The 14060-nt window shown below is 42.4% G+C and overlaps 1 protein-coding gene across 7 annotated transcripts in view; it reads right to left on the reverse strand.

Moving 5' to 3' along the window:
• Positions 1–5787: 5787 nt before the first annotated feature.
• rnf14 (ring finger protein 14) overlaps positions 5788–14060 on the reverse strand; it is a 30355-nt gene continuing 22082 nt past the window's right edge. For all 7 annotated transcript variants that reach the window (XM_038796007.1, XM_038796012.1, XM_038796011.1 and 4 more), the window contains 3 exons: positions 13705–13877; positions 12588–12718; positions 5788–9973 (listed from right to left, as the gene is read on the reverse strand). In XM_038796007.1, the coding sequence (XP_038651935.1) occupies positions 9901–9973; positions 12588–12718; positions 13705–13877 (377 nt within the window). In that variant the 3' untranslated portion in view covers positions 5788–9900. The remainder of the gene's footprint in view (positions 9974–12587; positions 12719–13704; positions 13878–14060) is intronic.

Raw genomic sequence — 14060 nt, forward strand, 5'->3', positions numbered from 1 at the left:
AGAGCATGCCGGTGGGTTCATACTCCCCAAGTAAGCGCTGAAAGCTGATGCTGCCTTCTTCTTGAGGCTGCTAACCTTTTGCTTCTGAATTCCAGACATGTTGAAGGTGTTGCTATATTTATCTGGTTATAAATACAGCAGTCAATATGGTCGCCTTCCTTAATCCTAATTATGTTTGCTCTAGAGTTGCCAGGTATCTTTCAATACCGCCACAAGGTTCAAACCCGAATACTGATCAAAGAACCAATACACCAGTTAGTTAGTTCAAAGTCAATACTATTTATTTACACACAGTAATATCTACTCATGCACAAAGTACTAAAAACTAAACTATTTCTAACGCTAACACCTATACTTAACTTCGGGTGCCCACTCAGTCAGGAACAATCGCCGTTGTTCGGATCTGAGGTCGTTGGCTTCGAAGTGGTACATGAGAACAGCTAAGGTTGTCCATCTGGTAGCGAGCGTTGACCTTGGACTTACTTGCTTCTGGTGCAGCTGGTGGAAGGGTCTCTCCATTTGAGAGCCAATTCCAAGAGAGCGATTCTCTCTCGGGGACTTCTTCTTATACCCGAAGGGGCTTCGCGCATTTTGGGCGGGCCTTGAACTTGGCCCCACTTAATTGGCCCGCATCTTGATCACTGGTATTGATCTTGACCAATAAAGGGGTGGGTGCCCTATGGCTGGGCGTGTCTTAGGTGGCCATTGACCTTGCTTTGTTTATGCTTTCGGTTTGGGGAACTGCCGCCGGGATGTCTGAAACAGTATCGGTTGCTTGAGTGTCTTTCCTTTGTTCCCGGAGATGGGCCATCAATATGCTAATCGACCTATAGTTTCAATTCCGTCTGGGAGCTGTCTCTCCAATATGCATGCAGGCTCTGTGCCTGCTTGTTTTCCTGGCATTGTCCACAGTTCCCTATATTCTTTGCGTGCGTCCATTTTGTATTCTGGAAGTGGCCATCCCAGATGGCTACAAAGGGTCTGGTGAAAGTGATATGAGTGTACTGAACTGGTATTTAAATATGGTGGCAGGACCTTCAAACTCATCAGCTGAGGGTCGGCGAATGAATCTGCTGCCAGTCGCCAAGAGTGTTGGAGGGGCACGTGCTGGTGCATAATTAAGGATCCCGCTATTCTGATCGGCGGGACAGGCAGCGCCGGAGCTGCCAACCACCGCACTTTGTCATAAAATTGGAGCATTCCACCCAATATTCTGAGTTACCAATTGGCGTTGGACTTGGTGTAGGATTTGCACGCAATGGACTCCAGCTGTACAGCATGCGAGCTAACATTTATGTAAAAGTGTTTGTTTAGTTTGGAGGCTATTTAATTGTTTTAGCCTTCTTGCAGTTCTGGAAGTGATCAGTTTGGTTGCTGTTTGGAACCATGGCAGCAAGCTACTTGAAACCAAGGGTATTTTCTGAAGTTAAGATCCAGTTTGGGATCATTGACATCTTAAAGAACAAATCCAAACCCGCAGTAACAAACCAACAAAACTACACCATAGGATTTCACATTAAAAAAAAACCTTTTTTGCATAGCAAAAGGAATTAAACGCTAGCAACTTAACACTATAACTTATAAAGACTAATGTTATGAACTCTGTTCTGCTTTTTACTCCCCCCCCCCCCCCCCCCCCCCGTCCACCCCCGTCCACCTCCAAAGCTCCCTTACCTTATGAAATTTTGAGGGTTCATTCACTTTTTCTCTTCGACCAAACAAGAGGGGTGGGATTCTTCGTTCACTGACGCCGATTTTGGAATCAACGATCAGGCGAAGAATCCTATTGACTCCGAAATCGGGGGTGGTGCATGTTCGATTCACGTTTCGGATGCTCCACCCCCTTTGAAATGGCGTCATTGTGGCACGCGCCGCACGCCGTTGGTACGACTCAGCACATCACCTGAAGGCCCTCCTCTGATGCACCGCCCCGATGGGCCAAGTACATGACGGCACGGCTCACTCATGGTCTCAGCCGTGCGGAAAGCACGAGCCGTATTGCTGGCCGGGGGGGGGGGGGGGGGGGGGTCTTCCGCGAGGGCTGGCCATGTTTTACGGCGCTACCGCTGCAGGTCGTCGCCTTGCGCATGCACGGTCTCAGATCCGGCTGTTCTCTGGCCGTTTATTTTGTGGAGGCCGGGAGCTTTATATGGCGTGGCTGCCCCGCCATCGGTCACAGAATCAGTGAGGGGATGCCGCCGATTGTTTCCACGTATAACACCACAGATCCTCCGCACTTAGCCTCAGAGTCGGAGAATCTGGCCCAAGGTACCTCACAAATATCTCTGAACTACACTCTGACTTCTCTTTCGCGGTTCAGTTACTCGCCAAGGTATCAGATGTCATGGGAGTCTTTCCATTAGCTTTTGGCGAAGCAAGCCCCCAGTTTCTTTGCAGACCTCATGACTCTGAATTCCACAGTTCAAGCACAAGCCTCCCTGTGAATCAATGTGTGAAAACTCCTTTGGGGTGGGATTTTCCAGCCGTCCTCACTCATGGAATCTTCTATTTCCACCGACAGTGACCTCCCCCGCTGCAGGTTCCATGGTGGCAGAGGGTGCAAACAACAGGAACCCCGTGGCAGGGGAACCAGAATATGTCCTGCCGACAAATGGCACCCACCTCCACTGGCACAATATGCACAGTTTCCAATCACCTGACACCATGCTTACAAACTGCAACCAAGCTGATTGCTTTCAGAACTCCAAATCTATTATGGTTAACTTCTATTGATATTATTGCTGTAGATTTCTTCCTTTCGCTTAAAGCTTAAATAAATATTTCTTTAGTTTTCCCTCTTACCACATTGGTCTTACTCTGAATATCAGCTCCCAATTGCAGGATGTGTCATGGAGAATAGATTTAGCATTTACTCCACTTCAGTTGAAGGTCTGGCTTTATTTCTTGACTTCCAAGGTACACAAGACCCAAAGCTGACACAAGTCTTTTATTCTTACCTGCTTGCTATACATTGACGGAATTAACAGAGATTAACTCAAAACAATGAATCTCTCTAGGCTCTACCCATCTGCATAGCTACGTGTCACACACGGCCAGTTCCAAATTGAAGTGAAAATTGACTACCATTTAATCCCAAAGCTTTCTTTCATTCTGGGAAACTAAAGAATTTATCCCTTACTGGATCAGCTGCAGCTGTCACATCTCCAGTTCTTTAGCTAAGACACCTGCCTGTGTTATGATACTCACATTTTTACTGACTTTATCCAGTAAATACAAGTTACCTATTGAGCACAGTGGTTAGCACTGTTGCTTCACAACACCAGGGTCCCAGGTTCGATTGCCGCTTGGATCACTGTCTGTGCAGAGTCTGCACATTCTCCGTGTGTCTGCGTGGGTTTCCTCCGGTGCTCCGGTTTCCTCTCACGAGTCCCGAAAGACATGCTGTTAGGTAATTTGGATATTGTGAATTCTCCCTCAGTGAACCCGAACAGGTGCCAGAATATGGCGACTAGGGCTTTCCCCAGGAACTTCATTGCAGTGTTGATGTAAGCTGACTTGTGACAAAAAATATTTTTAAAAATTAAAAGAATTGTAATTACCTTCTGTGTAGTTTCCCAGCCCGAGATGTTTTTTTAAATACATTTTAAGTGCCCCATATTTTTTATTCCCCCAATTAAGGGGCAATTTAGTGTGGCCAATCCACCTATTCTACACAGAATAATAATCTGTATTAGTGTAATAAGTAGGCTTACATTAACACTGCATTGGAGTTACTGTGAAAAGCCCTAGTTGCTACATTCCGGCACCTGTTCGGCCACACAGAGGGAGAATTCAGAATGTCCAATTCATCTAACAAGCATGTCTTTTGGGATTTGTGGGCGGAAACCAGAGCACCTGGAGGAAACCCATGCAGACTCCGCAGTGACCCAAGCCAGAAACAAACCCGGGACCCTGCACCGTAAAGCAACAGGGGTAGCCCTTGTTGCTATCATATCACCTTAAAAGCTATACCTGTAAAGTATTGCGGTACGGTAACAGTGGTTAACACTGACGCTTCACAGCTTCAGGATCCCAAGTTCGAATCCCAGTTTGGGTCACCGTGCAGAGTCTGCACGTTCTCCCCGTGTCTTCGCGGGTCTCCTCCGGGTGCTCCAGTCTCCTCCCACAGTCCAAGAGGCACTGGTTAGGTGGATTGGCTATGCTAAATTGCCCTTAAGTGTCCAAAAAGATTAGGAAGGGTTATGGGGATAGGGTGGAGGTGTGGGCTAAAGTAGGGTGCTCTTTCTGAGGGCCGGTGCAGACTTGATGGGCCAAATGGCCTCCTTTCTGCACTGTAAATTCTATGATTCTATGACCTAGAGGTGGCTAGTAATTAAATCCAAAATTTAATTTTAAACATGGTCAATGACTGTGGACTATTTGTTACAATAATATAGCTGGGAATTTACTGCAGTGATAGGCAGGTTGGGAGAGGAAGAACAGTGGCATTTCAAAGGATGGTGGTGAAAAAATTAAAATAGAGCAAAAAGAATTGACAAGCATGACAAGGAAAGAATCCCCTGAAATTGCTGACCAAAGACACCTTTATGTGAAAGCAGACCGCAGTGCTGTATGAAAACACGGGTTGAGCAAGGAGCACTGATGTGAGGATGGAACAAGTGGAAAGGATTTTATTAGGGTCAGTCAGCAATTGGAAGTTTAAGAAAGTATATAGGTATTCAGAGTGAGTTAGGGAGGTGGTAATGGTGAGAAACAGCAGAACAGAATGAGGAGAAAACAGTTTAGGTCCATGGAGTGAGTAATAGGCAGTAAGGCAGGGAAATTGGCCAGTGAGCAATGCAGAGGAATGACCACTGGAGGGAACCAAGCAGCAGATCTGAGGCAGAGGGTGGGGGAAGGGAGGTTAAAGAATAATCCTTAGCCCCATTGCAACAGGTTTTAAAAAGGTAATGGGCTTCTCTAGAATGGCATTGACAAGCCTGGTTAGGCATGTAAAGACATTTAAAAGGCACAACACTTTCAAAAGCAATTTAGAACTCGTCCCTATGCAGGAATGGCAAGATTTCCTTTTCTTTAGTGGAACAGAAGCAACATTACTACATTGAAAATCCTGTATCAACAGATATTAGAGGGAGCCTTGGGCAGCGAGCACAGCAGCTTCACTGGTGGGAGGTTATATTTACAGCACAACTGTATATAGGCAGTTCACATTATTTAATTAGGGGATGGTTTAGCAGTGGGCTAAACAGCTGGCTTGTAATGCAGAACAAGGCCAGCAGTGTGGGTTCAATTCCCGTAGCGGCCTCCCCGAACAGACGGCGGAATGTGGCGACTAGGGGCTTTTCACAGTAACTTCATTGAAGCCTACTTGTGACAATAAGCGATTATTATTATTAGATGTTGGAATTTATTGCTGAAAGACTGCAAGATTTTTTAATTCATCATTAGTCTATCTCCTCATAACAGTTGCACAAGGTAGGTCAAAACCAAGTGTAGTCTTCAGGGGAAGTAGTATATACTCGAATCCTCCACGAGCAACAACACTACAACTGCTCCAATGGGAGAGGACGAAGATGTGATCACAGTGTGACAGGTCTACATAGCTTGTCACTATTATAATCGTGATAATTTGGAATACACGATGTTGACAGAAAATGCATGTGACTGAGTTTTAAAACTATATTATGGATCTAGATTAGAAAGATGAACTTTCCATTGTGGTAATCTTTTGGGGGAAAAACCTTTCCATTTCATAAGCCAATCTGCAATTTCATCACATACAAAATGCCTGGAAAATCTACCAAAAGAATAAAGCCTGAGCCAATGCATCCACCAGTTGTTTATTTGACAGAACGGTAAAGCTCCATCACATCATTTTATATAAGAAAAAAAATCAATTTTAGACATCTTGTGTATATATTCTAGCAGTACTATCTAAATACACTTAACACAGCAGTTAAGGTTTTTGTAAAACAATATAGTCTTTCTTTGAAGATAGTATTTTAAAAAAACATTAATCCCAAAATTGTGCCTGAATGAACTTAAAATCACATTACATAAAACTATAAAAAAGCAATATTTCCCAATAACATTTTTCTTGTGAGCAGATCTAATTGTAACTTCAATCTTGTGCAACAGATCATGCCAAGGAAAGTAGAGGTACATGGATAAAACTGGCTGTTTTAACGGAATATCGTTTATTGGAAATACTATAGGAAAGCTTTCAGTGAATGGTTAGAAGAAAACACCGGGACCAAGAATATAACAATCTTCGGATTATATGACATCTTAAATGGAGAATGCTTTCACCATGTCAGCTTTGCAAGTTTCTCCAACCAGTACTGTACATGGTAGATGTTGTTCTTCTTCCCAGTGGCTTAATAAGCCTCAAGTGGTCGTAAACTAAACATAATGCATCTGTATGAACATCACTACACATCAACTACAAAATGATTTACCAGATTAGACCTAAATGATAGGTATATACCATCATATCTTAAGTAATTACAGGGGTCACTGACCTTGGAGGATTGGGGGGGGGGGGGGGGGGGGGGGGAAGAGACGGAGAAAATACTAAATATTCAAATAAGTTAGATATATTTTATTGCACTGAGTAATTATCAAGGTTTGGGATAAAAATCACTGAAAGTCCAGAAGCATTATGGCTGAACATATATGCTTAATAAAGCACAGTAAAACCGGTCAAGAGTGACTTCCTTCAGTATGGACTTCATGGTTTTTCAGCTTGGGAATTTTGATAATAATTCCAGAATGGTTATTAAATGAAAGGGTGATGGAGGGAAAGTGGGTAAGGAAAACATGTGTCTCCAGTAATCATAGCTCACAGTATTTGAGTTTACCATGCTTTATCTTTTTCTGAAAGTGTACCAATTTACAAAGTGACCAAAAAGAGGTACTTTTCAATGGCTACATCTATTAACAAAACCCCAAACAGGAAAATAATTTGTTAACTAAAGAGGCAACTTGAAGCTCTATGGCTATTTTCTTCATCATAGAAACACTCACTGTTGAAATCTGAAATTCACTGCCGCTGCAGTAAAATGTTAAGTGCACATCGCTTTTCCATGTCACTTCATTGATATGTGGCTGTATGCAACACTACAAAAACAAGTTAACTGCGACTTAAAGTACCCAAATTATTCAAAAGGCACATGGTTAACTAAAGATAACTGCACAGATTTTTAGTGTTGTTCAGAACATAGGATTACCAGAAGTCATGAAAAAGTATTTTTATTCAATTATTTCTTGAATTTAAAAGAATATTTCTTTACCATGATACTTTAAATGAGTCTTACAGAAGTGAACATAGTGGTCTAACAGATTATCATTGCACAGTTTAGATAAAGAATTGCCTTCCTTAAAAAGGCTGATGCAAGAATACCAAGGGAACATAACAGAAATGCAGCAGTCACCTTGTGCACAAAAATGCAACAATAAAAAGTATTCATATTATGACAAGCTCGTCATTTCAGGCTGATCACCTTTTCAATAATTTCTTTCATATTTAAACCAACAATTTTATTGCTCCTTTCTGCCATGCCCGTTCCCAGGAGAGGGACAGCAGATTTTCTCCGAGAAATTTGATTACGTCACTAGAGGCAGCAAGACCAACAAGACTTATGGTGCACTGCAGGTTGCAGGAGCTGACAGACATTTTCTCTCCCCTCAGACAAAAGAATTCCAATCTGTTCAGGATCCATTTCCCTCTCTTTAACTGACCAGAATCCTGCCATCGCCATAGTTTTGTATCTGCACTGAATTTCTCAAATTAAACAGTATTGTTTTGTTAACACTCATGACAAATCGGTAATCAGAAAACAAAGATAAAACCTAGGGACTTCTGCAGAAGCAGGTGTGTCAAAAAACAGGAAAAAAAAGGCATTTCCAATTTGTGACATTCCTAAAATCCAGCTCAAGCATGCGGAGGAGCTAAATTGCCACTTCCAAGAGACTCAAAACCTAATTCACCCAGAACAGAATATCAGAGTCAGATGATGTCTTTCAAAATCTACCTGACGTAATTACGAACAATCAAGCCAGATATCCATTTTTATTATATCTTGACTGTTTAAACAGAGGTGAACTTGCTTGGAGGAGTTTATTAGCATGTTATAAGGATTAATAACCACTTATGAAAGTTGTGACTTCTTGGTTCAGTAGATTCCTTTATCCAATTTCTTAATTTTAAAAGAAGCAGTCACTGTATACTCCAATATATTGCAGAAGCTCTGCTATAAGCAGCTTCGAAGTATGAAGGGCAAGACAGAGTGCAAAGAAATGGTTCTTGTTCAAATTCCTGTCTTATGTACAACTACAATTAATGCCAATGAGCCCTAGCTATCTGGTTTACAAATTCTTCTTCACCATTCCTGAACTAAGTACAGCTATCTCCAAGAACACCTTCTTGCAGTGATTATCTACATTAGTTCCCATCACCATGGGACTTAACGTATGCATGTTTAGGGAAGTAAGGAAAGAAGTGCTCGAGTGACTGGCAGGGCTTTACGGTGAAGTGATCAAGATGCATAGTGATAAATAGCAGATTGAGACTTCACAATAAAAAAGATGCTGAGGCACTCCAGCATTAAAGTGCGAATGAACAATTACAATAGAGAGCAAAAAAATGAATTTATTTTCATACAGAGATGGTACTGAATGAATTTATTTCAATGAAAGGGGTGGTACTTGTGGTTGTGGGGCAGGAGGGGAGAACAGAAAAGAGTGCAAGAGAAAGCAGAATAAAATCTGACTAACTAACCCAAGTTTAACTGCAGGAACATTAATGCCACTTATAACGTCATACTCTTAAAAAGGTCTGTTTCCTCCTGCTTTTCTATGTAATAAGTCATTCCTTTGGTCACTAGGTTTGGACAAGCAAAGGAACCAAACAGCAAAGAGTTTAAAGCTGCAGTTCTTTGCACAGACGATGAGTTTTGCGCTGAACATAGGATGGAAATCCGAGGAGCTCTAGGACTCTGGGTGTCTGTTCCATTATTACTTTCTTGTTGTACAAATGTAAGCCTTTATGTGGCTCTGTAGGTTCTGTAAACCTGAACTGAAAACAGAACTCTCTGGAAACACTCAGAAGTTTGGGGGGGGGGGGGGGGGGGGGGGGGTAATGTTTTAGGTTCTGATGAAAGTTATTGACTTGAAATATTATCTCCCTCCACAGATCCTACTCAATCTGCTCAGTTTTCCTGACATTTTTTTTTATTTATGCAAAAAGACATCAGGACTGGAATAAAATGTGTGTCTGTTCCAATGTCTAAACTGAAAATACATGAGTAAAAGCCCCACACAGTTTGAACTGTTGAATCGAGTAGGAAAACTCCATAGTCTATGTTGGCTTGCAAACCTCCATGATTAAGTGGCCCATCAAGATCTAAAGTTTGAAAATCAATATTCTAGCTAATAGGTCATGAGCCGCAGCAAGAGGTCTACAAGCATTTGCTACTGTGGGTGTTATCTGAAGGTTAGACTGGCTGGAGGTTGGGGAGGTGGTGGAGGAGAAACATTTTATTAAATTGGAAAATAAAGATAACATTGATATTTCTCTTATGGTCAATTATTTTTGAAAATGGCTCCCAGTGACGAGGGTTCTCAATTTTACTCAACTACATAAATATTTTTCTCCGAATGCTGTCCAAGTTAAATGAAACATGATCTTCCTCTCGAATTTGCCAGCTTAACTTGTACAAATCTATTGTGTGCACATAAATGTTTAAAGCTGAAAACAAAACTCCCCGCAATACTACATAATCTGAGCCGTATGTTACGTCAGTCAACGACAAGTGCTAAAATCACTGCCGAGGTGGTTCAACTATGATTGGTGGCACTGAAGATAACAGCTGCATGTCAGTTTAAATGGTTAAAACATGAGCTTTACGTAATAGTAATTCAGCAGCTTCAGAAAACAGCTTAAACAATTCCATCGTCATCTTCATCACTCAAGAAATCCTCTTCTGCTTCAAACTCAATACCTTGGAAAAGCCTATAAAACACAAAGGTATAATTATAAAAAGCTGATAATTCGTATCATTACTTCAATTTAGTGTACATGAACCATAACTGCAAGACTTAACAGCAACGTTTGACGAGTAGAGGCAGGACTCAAATACAGGCCCGATGCAGACGGCTGCAAGAGTCTTCTGTTAAGTTCTGTTAGTTGAGTGAAAATGTTTTTCTTGTCATCAAGCAATAACAACAAAGGACATTTTATGCCTGGAGTACTTTTTCCAGGGAGGAAATTTAGAAATAGAATATGGGAAATATTTTGACACATCTATAGGGTGCAAGCAGAGACTAGTTTCTGAAAAATGACATCTAATCAAAGCACACAAATCATCTTCACACATATCTCCAAAGAATGTTTTCCAAATTCCTTTCGGCGTAGGGTGGTCCATCAGCCACCTAACTACAAACCCATGAAAATATAATTTGTAACCAATATCTTCTGTAAAAACAAAACTTGTCAACATTCAGCCATTTTACCTTGCTATAGCAACAGAACATTCATCCCTGTTCTTGGTAGCTTTTCCTCGTCTACTAGTGTTTTTCATCTAGCCTTGGTTCCTGACACTCCTTGGACCTCTGCCTACATCGTAATACAGGACTCCGCAGATTCACTATTCCTGGTTTTCACTTATGCATGTGTAATCTGTTAATCCCTCCTCTCCATGTAGAATACTCCACACAGGTAGTAAAATTCCATATCCCTATTTCACTGGGCACAGATGTTCAAACATTTTCAATTTGCACTAACCTCACCACTGCTTTCACAAGTATTAACTGTTAAATTACTGGAGACTTTGAGACAGCATTTGATGTTTTAATCTGTATTTTCAAGAAATTAGGACTTCTCTATGCACATTCTGCCACCTTTCCTATAGTGTCTCTTCCCTGGAACATTCTTCTACATCAATAGGTGCATGCAAGTTATTGTTGCTTCATTGAATGCTTTTTCCGTGACATCTTGGCCACTGCCCTACTTGCTCTATTTTCAGTCGATTAGCCATCACAAAATCTCTCTCCTCATGTCTATATGCATAGCTTTGCATTCACCAATGCTACTAGAGCCAGCTCCAAGCTCATGTTCTCAAATTGTAGGTTCCAAATTGACACCACTCTGCATACTCGGATGTCCAAGATCCTGAAGTCCTCCTTCCTTCCAGATGTCCGCTTTAGAATCCTACCACTTGTTACTGGTCCAAGTGTTTCCACTGAATAGTATATCTCTGCACTTGTCATAAGCAATGCCATAGGAATTCAACAATGCAATCTAAATTACACATTGCAAGATGTAATGGCCTGTTAAAAAACAGTGGGCGAGATTCTCCCAAAACGGGAGAAATCGTAAAGCTGCCGTAAAACCCGCCCGGGTTTTACGGCAGCGCGCCCCTTCCCGACGGGGGACCGATTCTGGTCCCCGGTCGGGGCTAGCAGCCCGACGCCGTAGGCTCCGGCAAGACGGGCTTAACGAAAATCGTTAAGCCCGCTTGCCGGAGTTAGCGCCGGCTGACGTGTCATAAGACGTCAGCCGCGCATGCGCAGTTTGGAAGACTCCAACCCGCGCATGCGCGGGTGACGTCATCGCGTTTTGGCGCGAAACCCGCGCATGCGCGGGCCGGGTTGCCCCTCAGCCGCCCCGCGAATGGATACTGCGGGGCGGCGGAAGGACAAGTAGTGCGCGGGCATCGGGCCCGCTGCCCGCGATCGGTGCCCACCGATCGCGGGCCCATGGCACCCTTGGCACGGCCGTGGTACGGCCGTGCCAATCGGTGCCATGGTTATAAAAAGCGAGTTTGTGACGCCGTTTTTACGAACGGCAAGACCAGGTGTGTTTGCCGTTCGTAAAAACGGCGGAAAGGGCTGGGACTTCGGCCCATCTAACAGCTGAGAATCGCTGCCGGCCGTAAAAAAACGGCGGCAGCGATTCGGGTCGGGACTTCGGCGGGGGGGGGTGGGAGAATAGCGGGAGGGCGGCAAAAATGTCGGGAAGGCCCTCCCGCTATTCTCCCACCCGTCGTGGGGGGCGGAGAATTTCGCCCAGTATATCCTACAACTCAATAAACATCAGACTTACTGTTTTAAAAAAATTGTTATGCTTATATGAACCTATAATTCGCTTAACTTTGCTTATGTAATATAACAATCATGTGCCAAATATAACAAATAAATAACAATGTAGGATCAAGCTGTACATAAAAAATATACCAGCACATCTGCAGATCTCCTGCTGCAGACTTGCTGCAGTTTACATCATTTTGTGTTCAAGACCATCTGCACTGTCTGAATGAACACAGTTGCTCAAGTCAGTACCACAAGCATGAAGCTACCAGAAGAAGATAAACATGAAAACGGGCAGCACGGTGGCACAGTGATAAGAACTGCTGCCTCATGGAGCCAAGGTCTCAGGTTCGATCCCGGCTCTGGGTAACTGTATGTGTGGAGTTTGCACATTCTCCCGTGTTTGCGTGGGTTTCACCCCCACAACCCAAAGATGTGCAGGGTAGGTGAATTGGCCCTTAATTGGAAAAAATAAATTGGGTACTCTAAATTTATATGCAATATATGGACGAAAAGAACTATTAAAAAAAGAAACTCACTCATTGAAGCAGGGCGATGAGGAATCGCTGAAGTGACTGTATGGATTTACTTTCGAAAGTGGCCGTATGCAAAGCCAACAAAAGTACTGTTTACAGCCAGTGCAAGTCATCTTATTGCATCCATTCACCTTCTAGAAAGGAACATAAATAACATCTTACTGCAGCAACCCAATGACGAAGTATTCCATTATAAACTAGTTTATTCTACATTGTTATCAATGGTACCGCGACAAAGGTTCCAATTTCAGGCAAACATTTGGTAGCCACAGAATTAATCGTCAATAGAGCTCCAACAATATTTGAAGTTTATAGAGATAGGAATGCGACAAAACGTGCATTCTGTATAAGAATTTGCTTATACATAGCATCTCATGACATCCCCAAGCACATTACAGCCAACAAAGCACTTAGCGGTCACTGTTGGAAAGCAAAGAACTTTGTTTCTTCAAGGAGCGCTAACAGCAACGCCAAGCAGGTTTTATTATCCACCTGGTTTCCAAAATCATCTTTGTCACTGCACAATAATGATGAGTATGGTTCAGTCATTTCCCCTTCAGGCTGGAAGAGGGGGTAAAAAAGCTATCCATGGGCCACCCCTCTATACTTTAGTAGCTGATTCACTGCTGTCTTAATACCAAAGCACAGGTATCATGCTTACATGGGGCATACAAGTTGAAAAACCTGCCCCTGGCAATTGGATTCCTACCAATAATCAGGAAACATTTAGAACATAGAAAGCTTAAAATAAGATAAAATGTACAAAATTTAAAGTTTCTATTTGCCAGATTTCTTTTTTGCCAAATAGTTCCTCTCAAGAGATGTAATCAAAGGAACTGTGCATTAATGTAACAAAAACAAACTAGATCGGGTTAGGCATTCAAGCCACAACTATGGAAATATAATTGTAACAGAGCAAATTAAAATGAAAACAGTGAATTCCATGAACGGAAACTTAGAAATACACACACTGTACATGAAAAAACATCTAAAATAAATTCAAATGCTTCCCAAAACTAGTTTAAATTTCTGAAAAATATATTTTTTAAATAAGATAACTCTTCAATGTGTTAGAGTAAAATTTTGAATTCAGTCTGCCCCCTCAGGCTCATCGACTAACCTGTATGTTTGTGCCACAGCGGGGACATGGCTTTGAGTTCTTATCAAGCCACTCCTGGCTGCAGAGCTCCTCCACTGCTTTCTGAAGCACTCGGCGCCCGTAAGACTTCTCCAAACGCTGCCTGCCAGATTCATCGGCCTTCAAATACTCATCGCGCAGCGCAGAAAGTTTCTCTGAAAGGAAAATGATCCCAAGAAAGACTGAGAAACAAAGTAACTAACAAATAACAGATTTCTCTCCTCATACTTCCTGCCAATCTAACAGAAGACAGTGTGATTCCAAACCTAGCATGCTTTAGTTATTAAGTCTATTGCTCCAATACTTCAGTTACCAGAACGAACATGTAGAAAACCAGA

This window comes from Scyliorhinus canicula, chromosome 4 (assembly GCF_902713615.1).
Source record: "Scyliorhinus canicula chromosome 4, sScyCan1.1, whole genome shotgun sequence".
Lineage (NCBI taxonomy): Eukaryota > Metazoa > Chordata > Chondrichthyes > Carcharhiniformes > Scyliorhinidae > Scyliorhinus > Scyliorhinus canicula.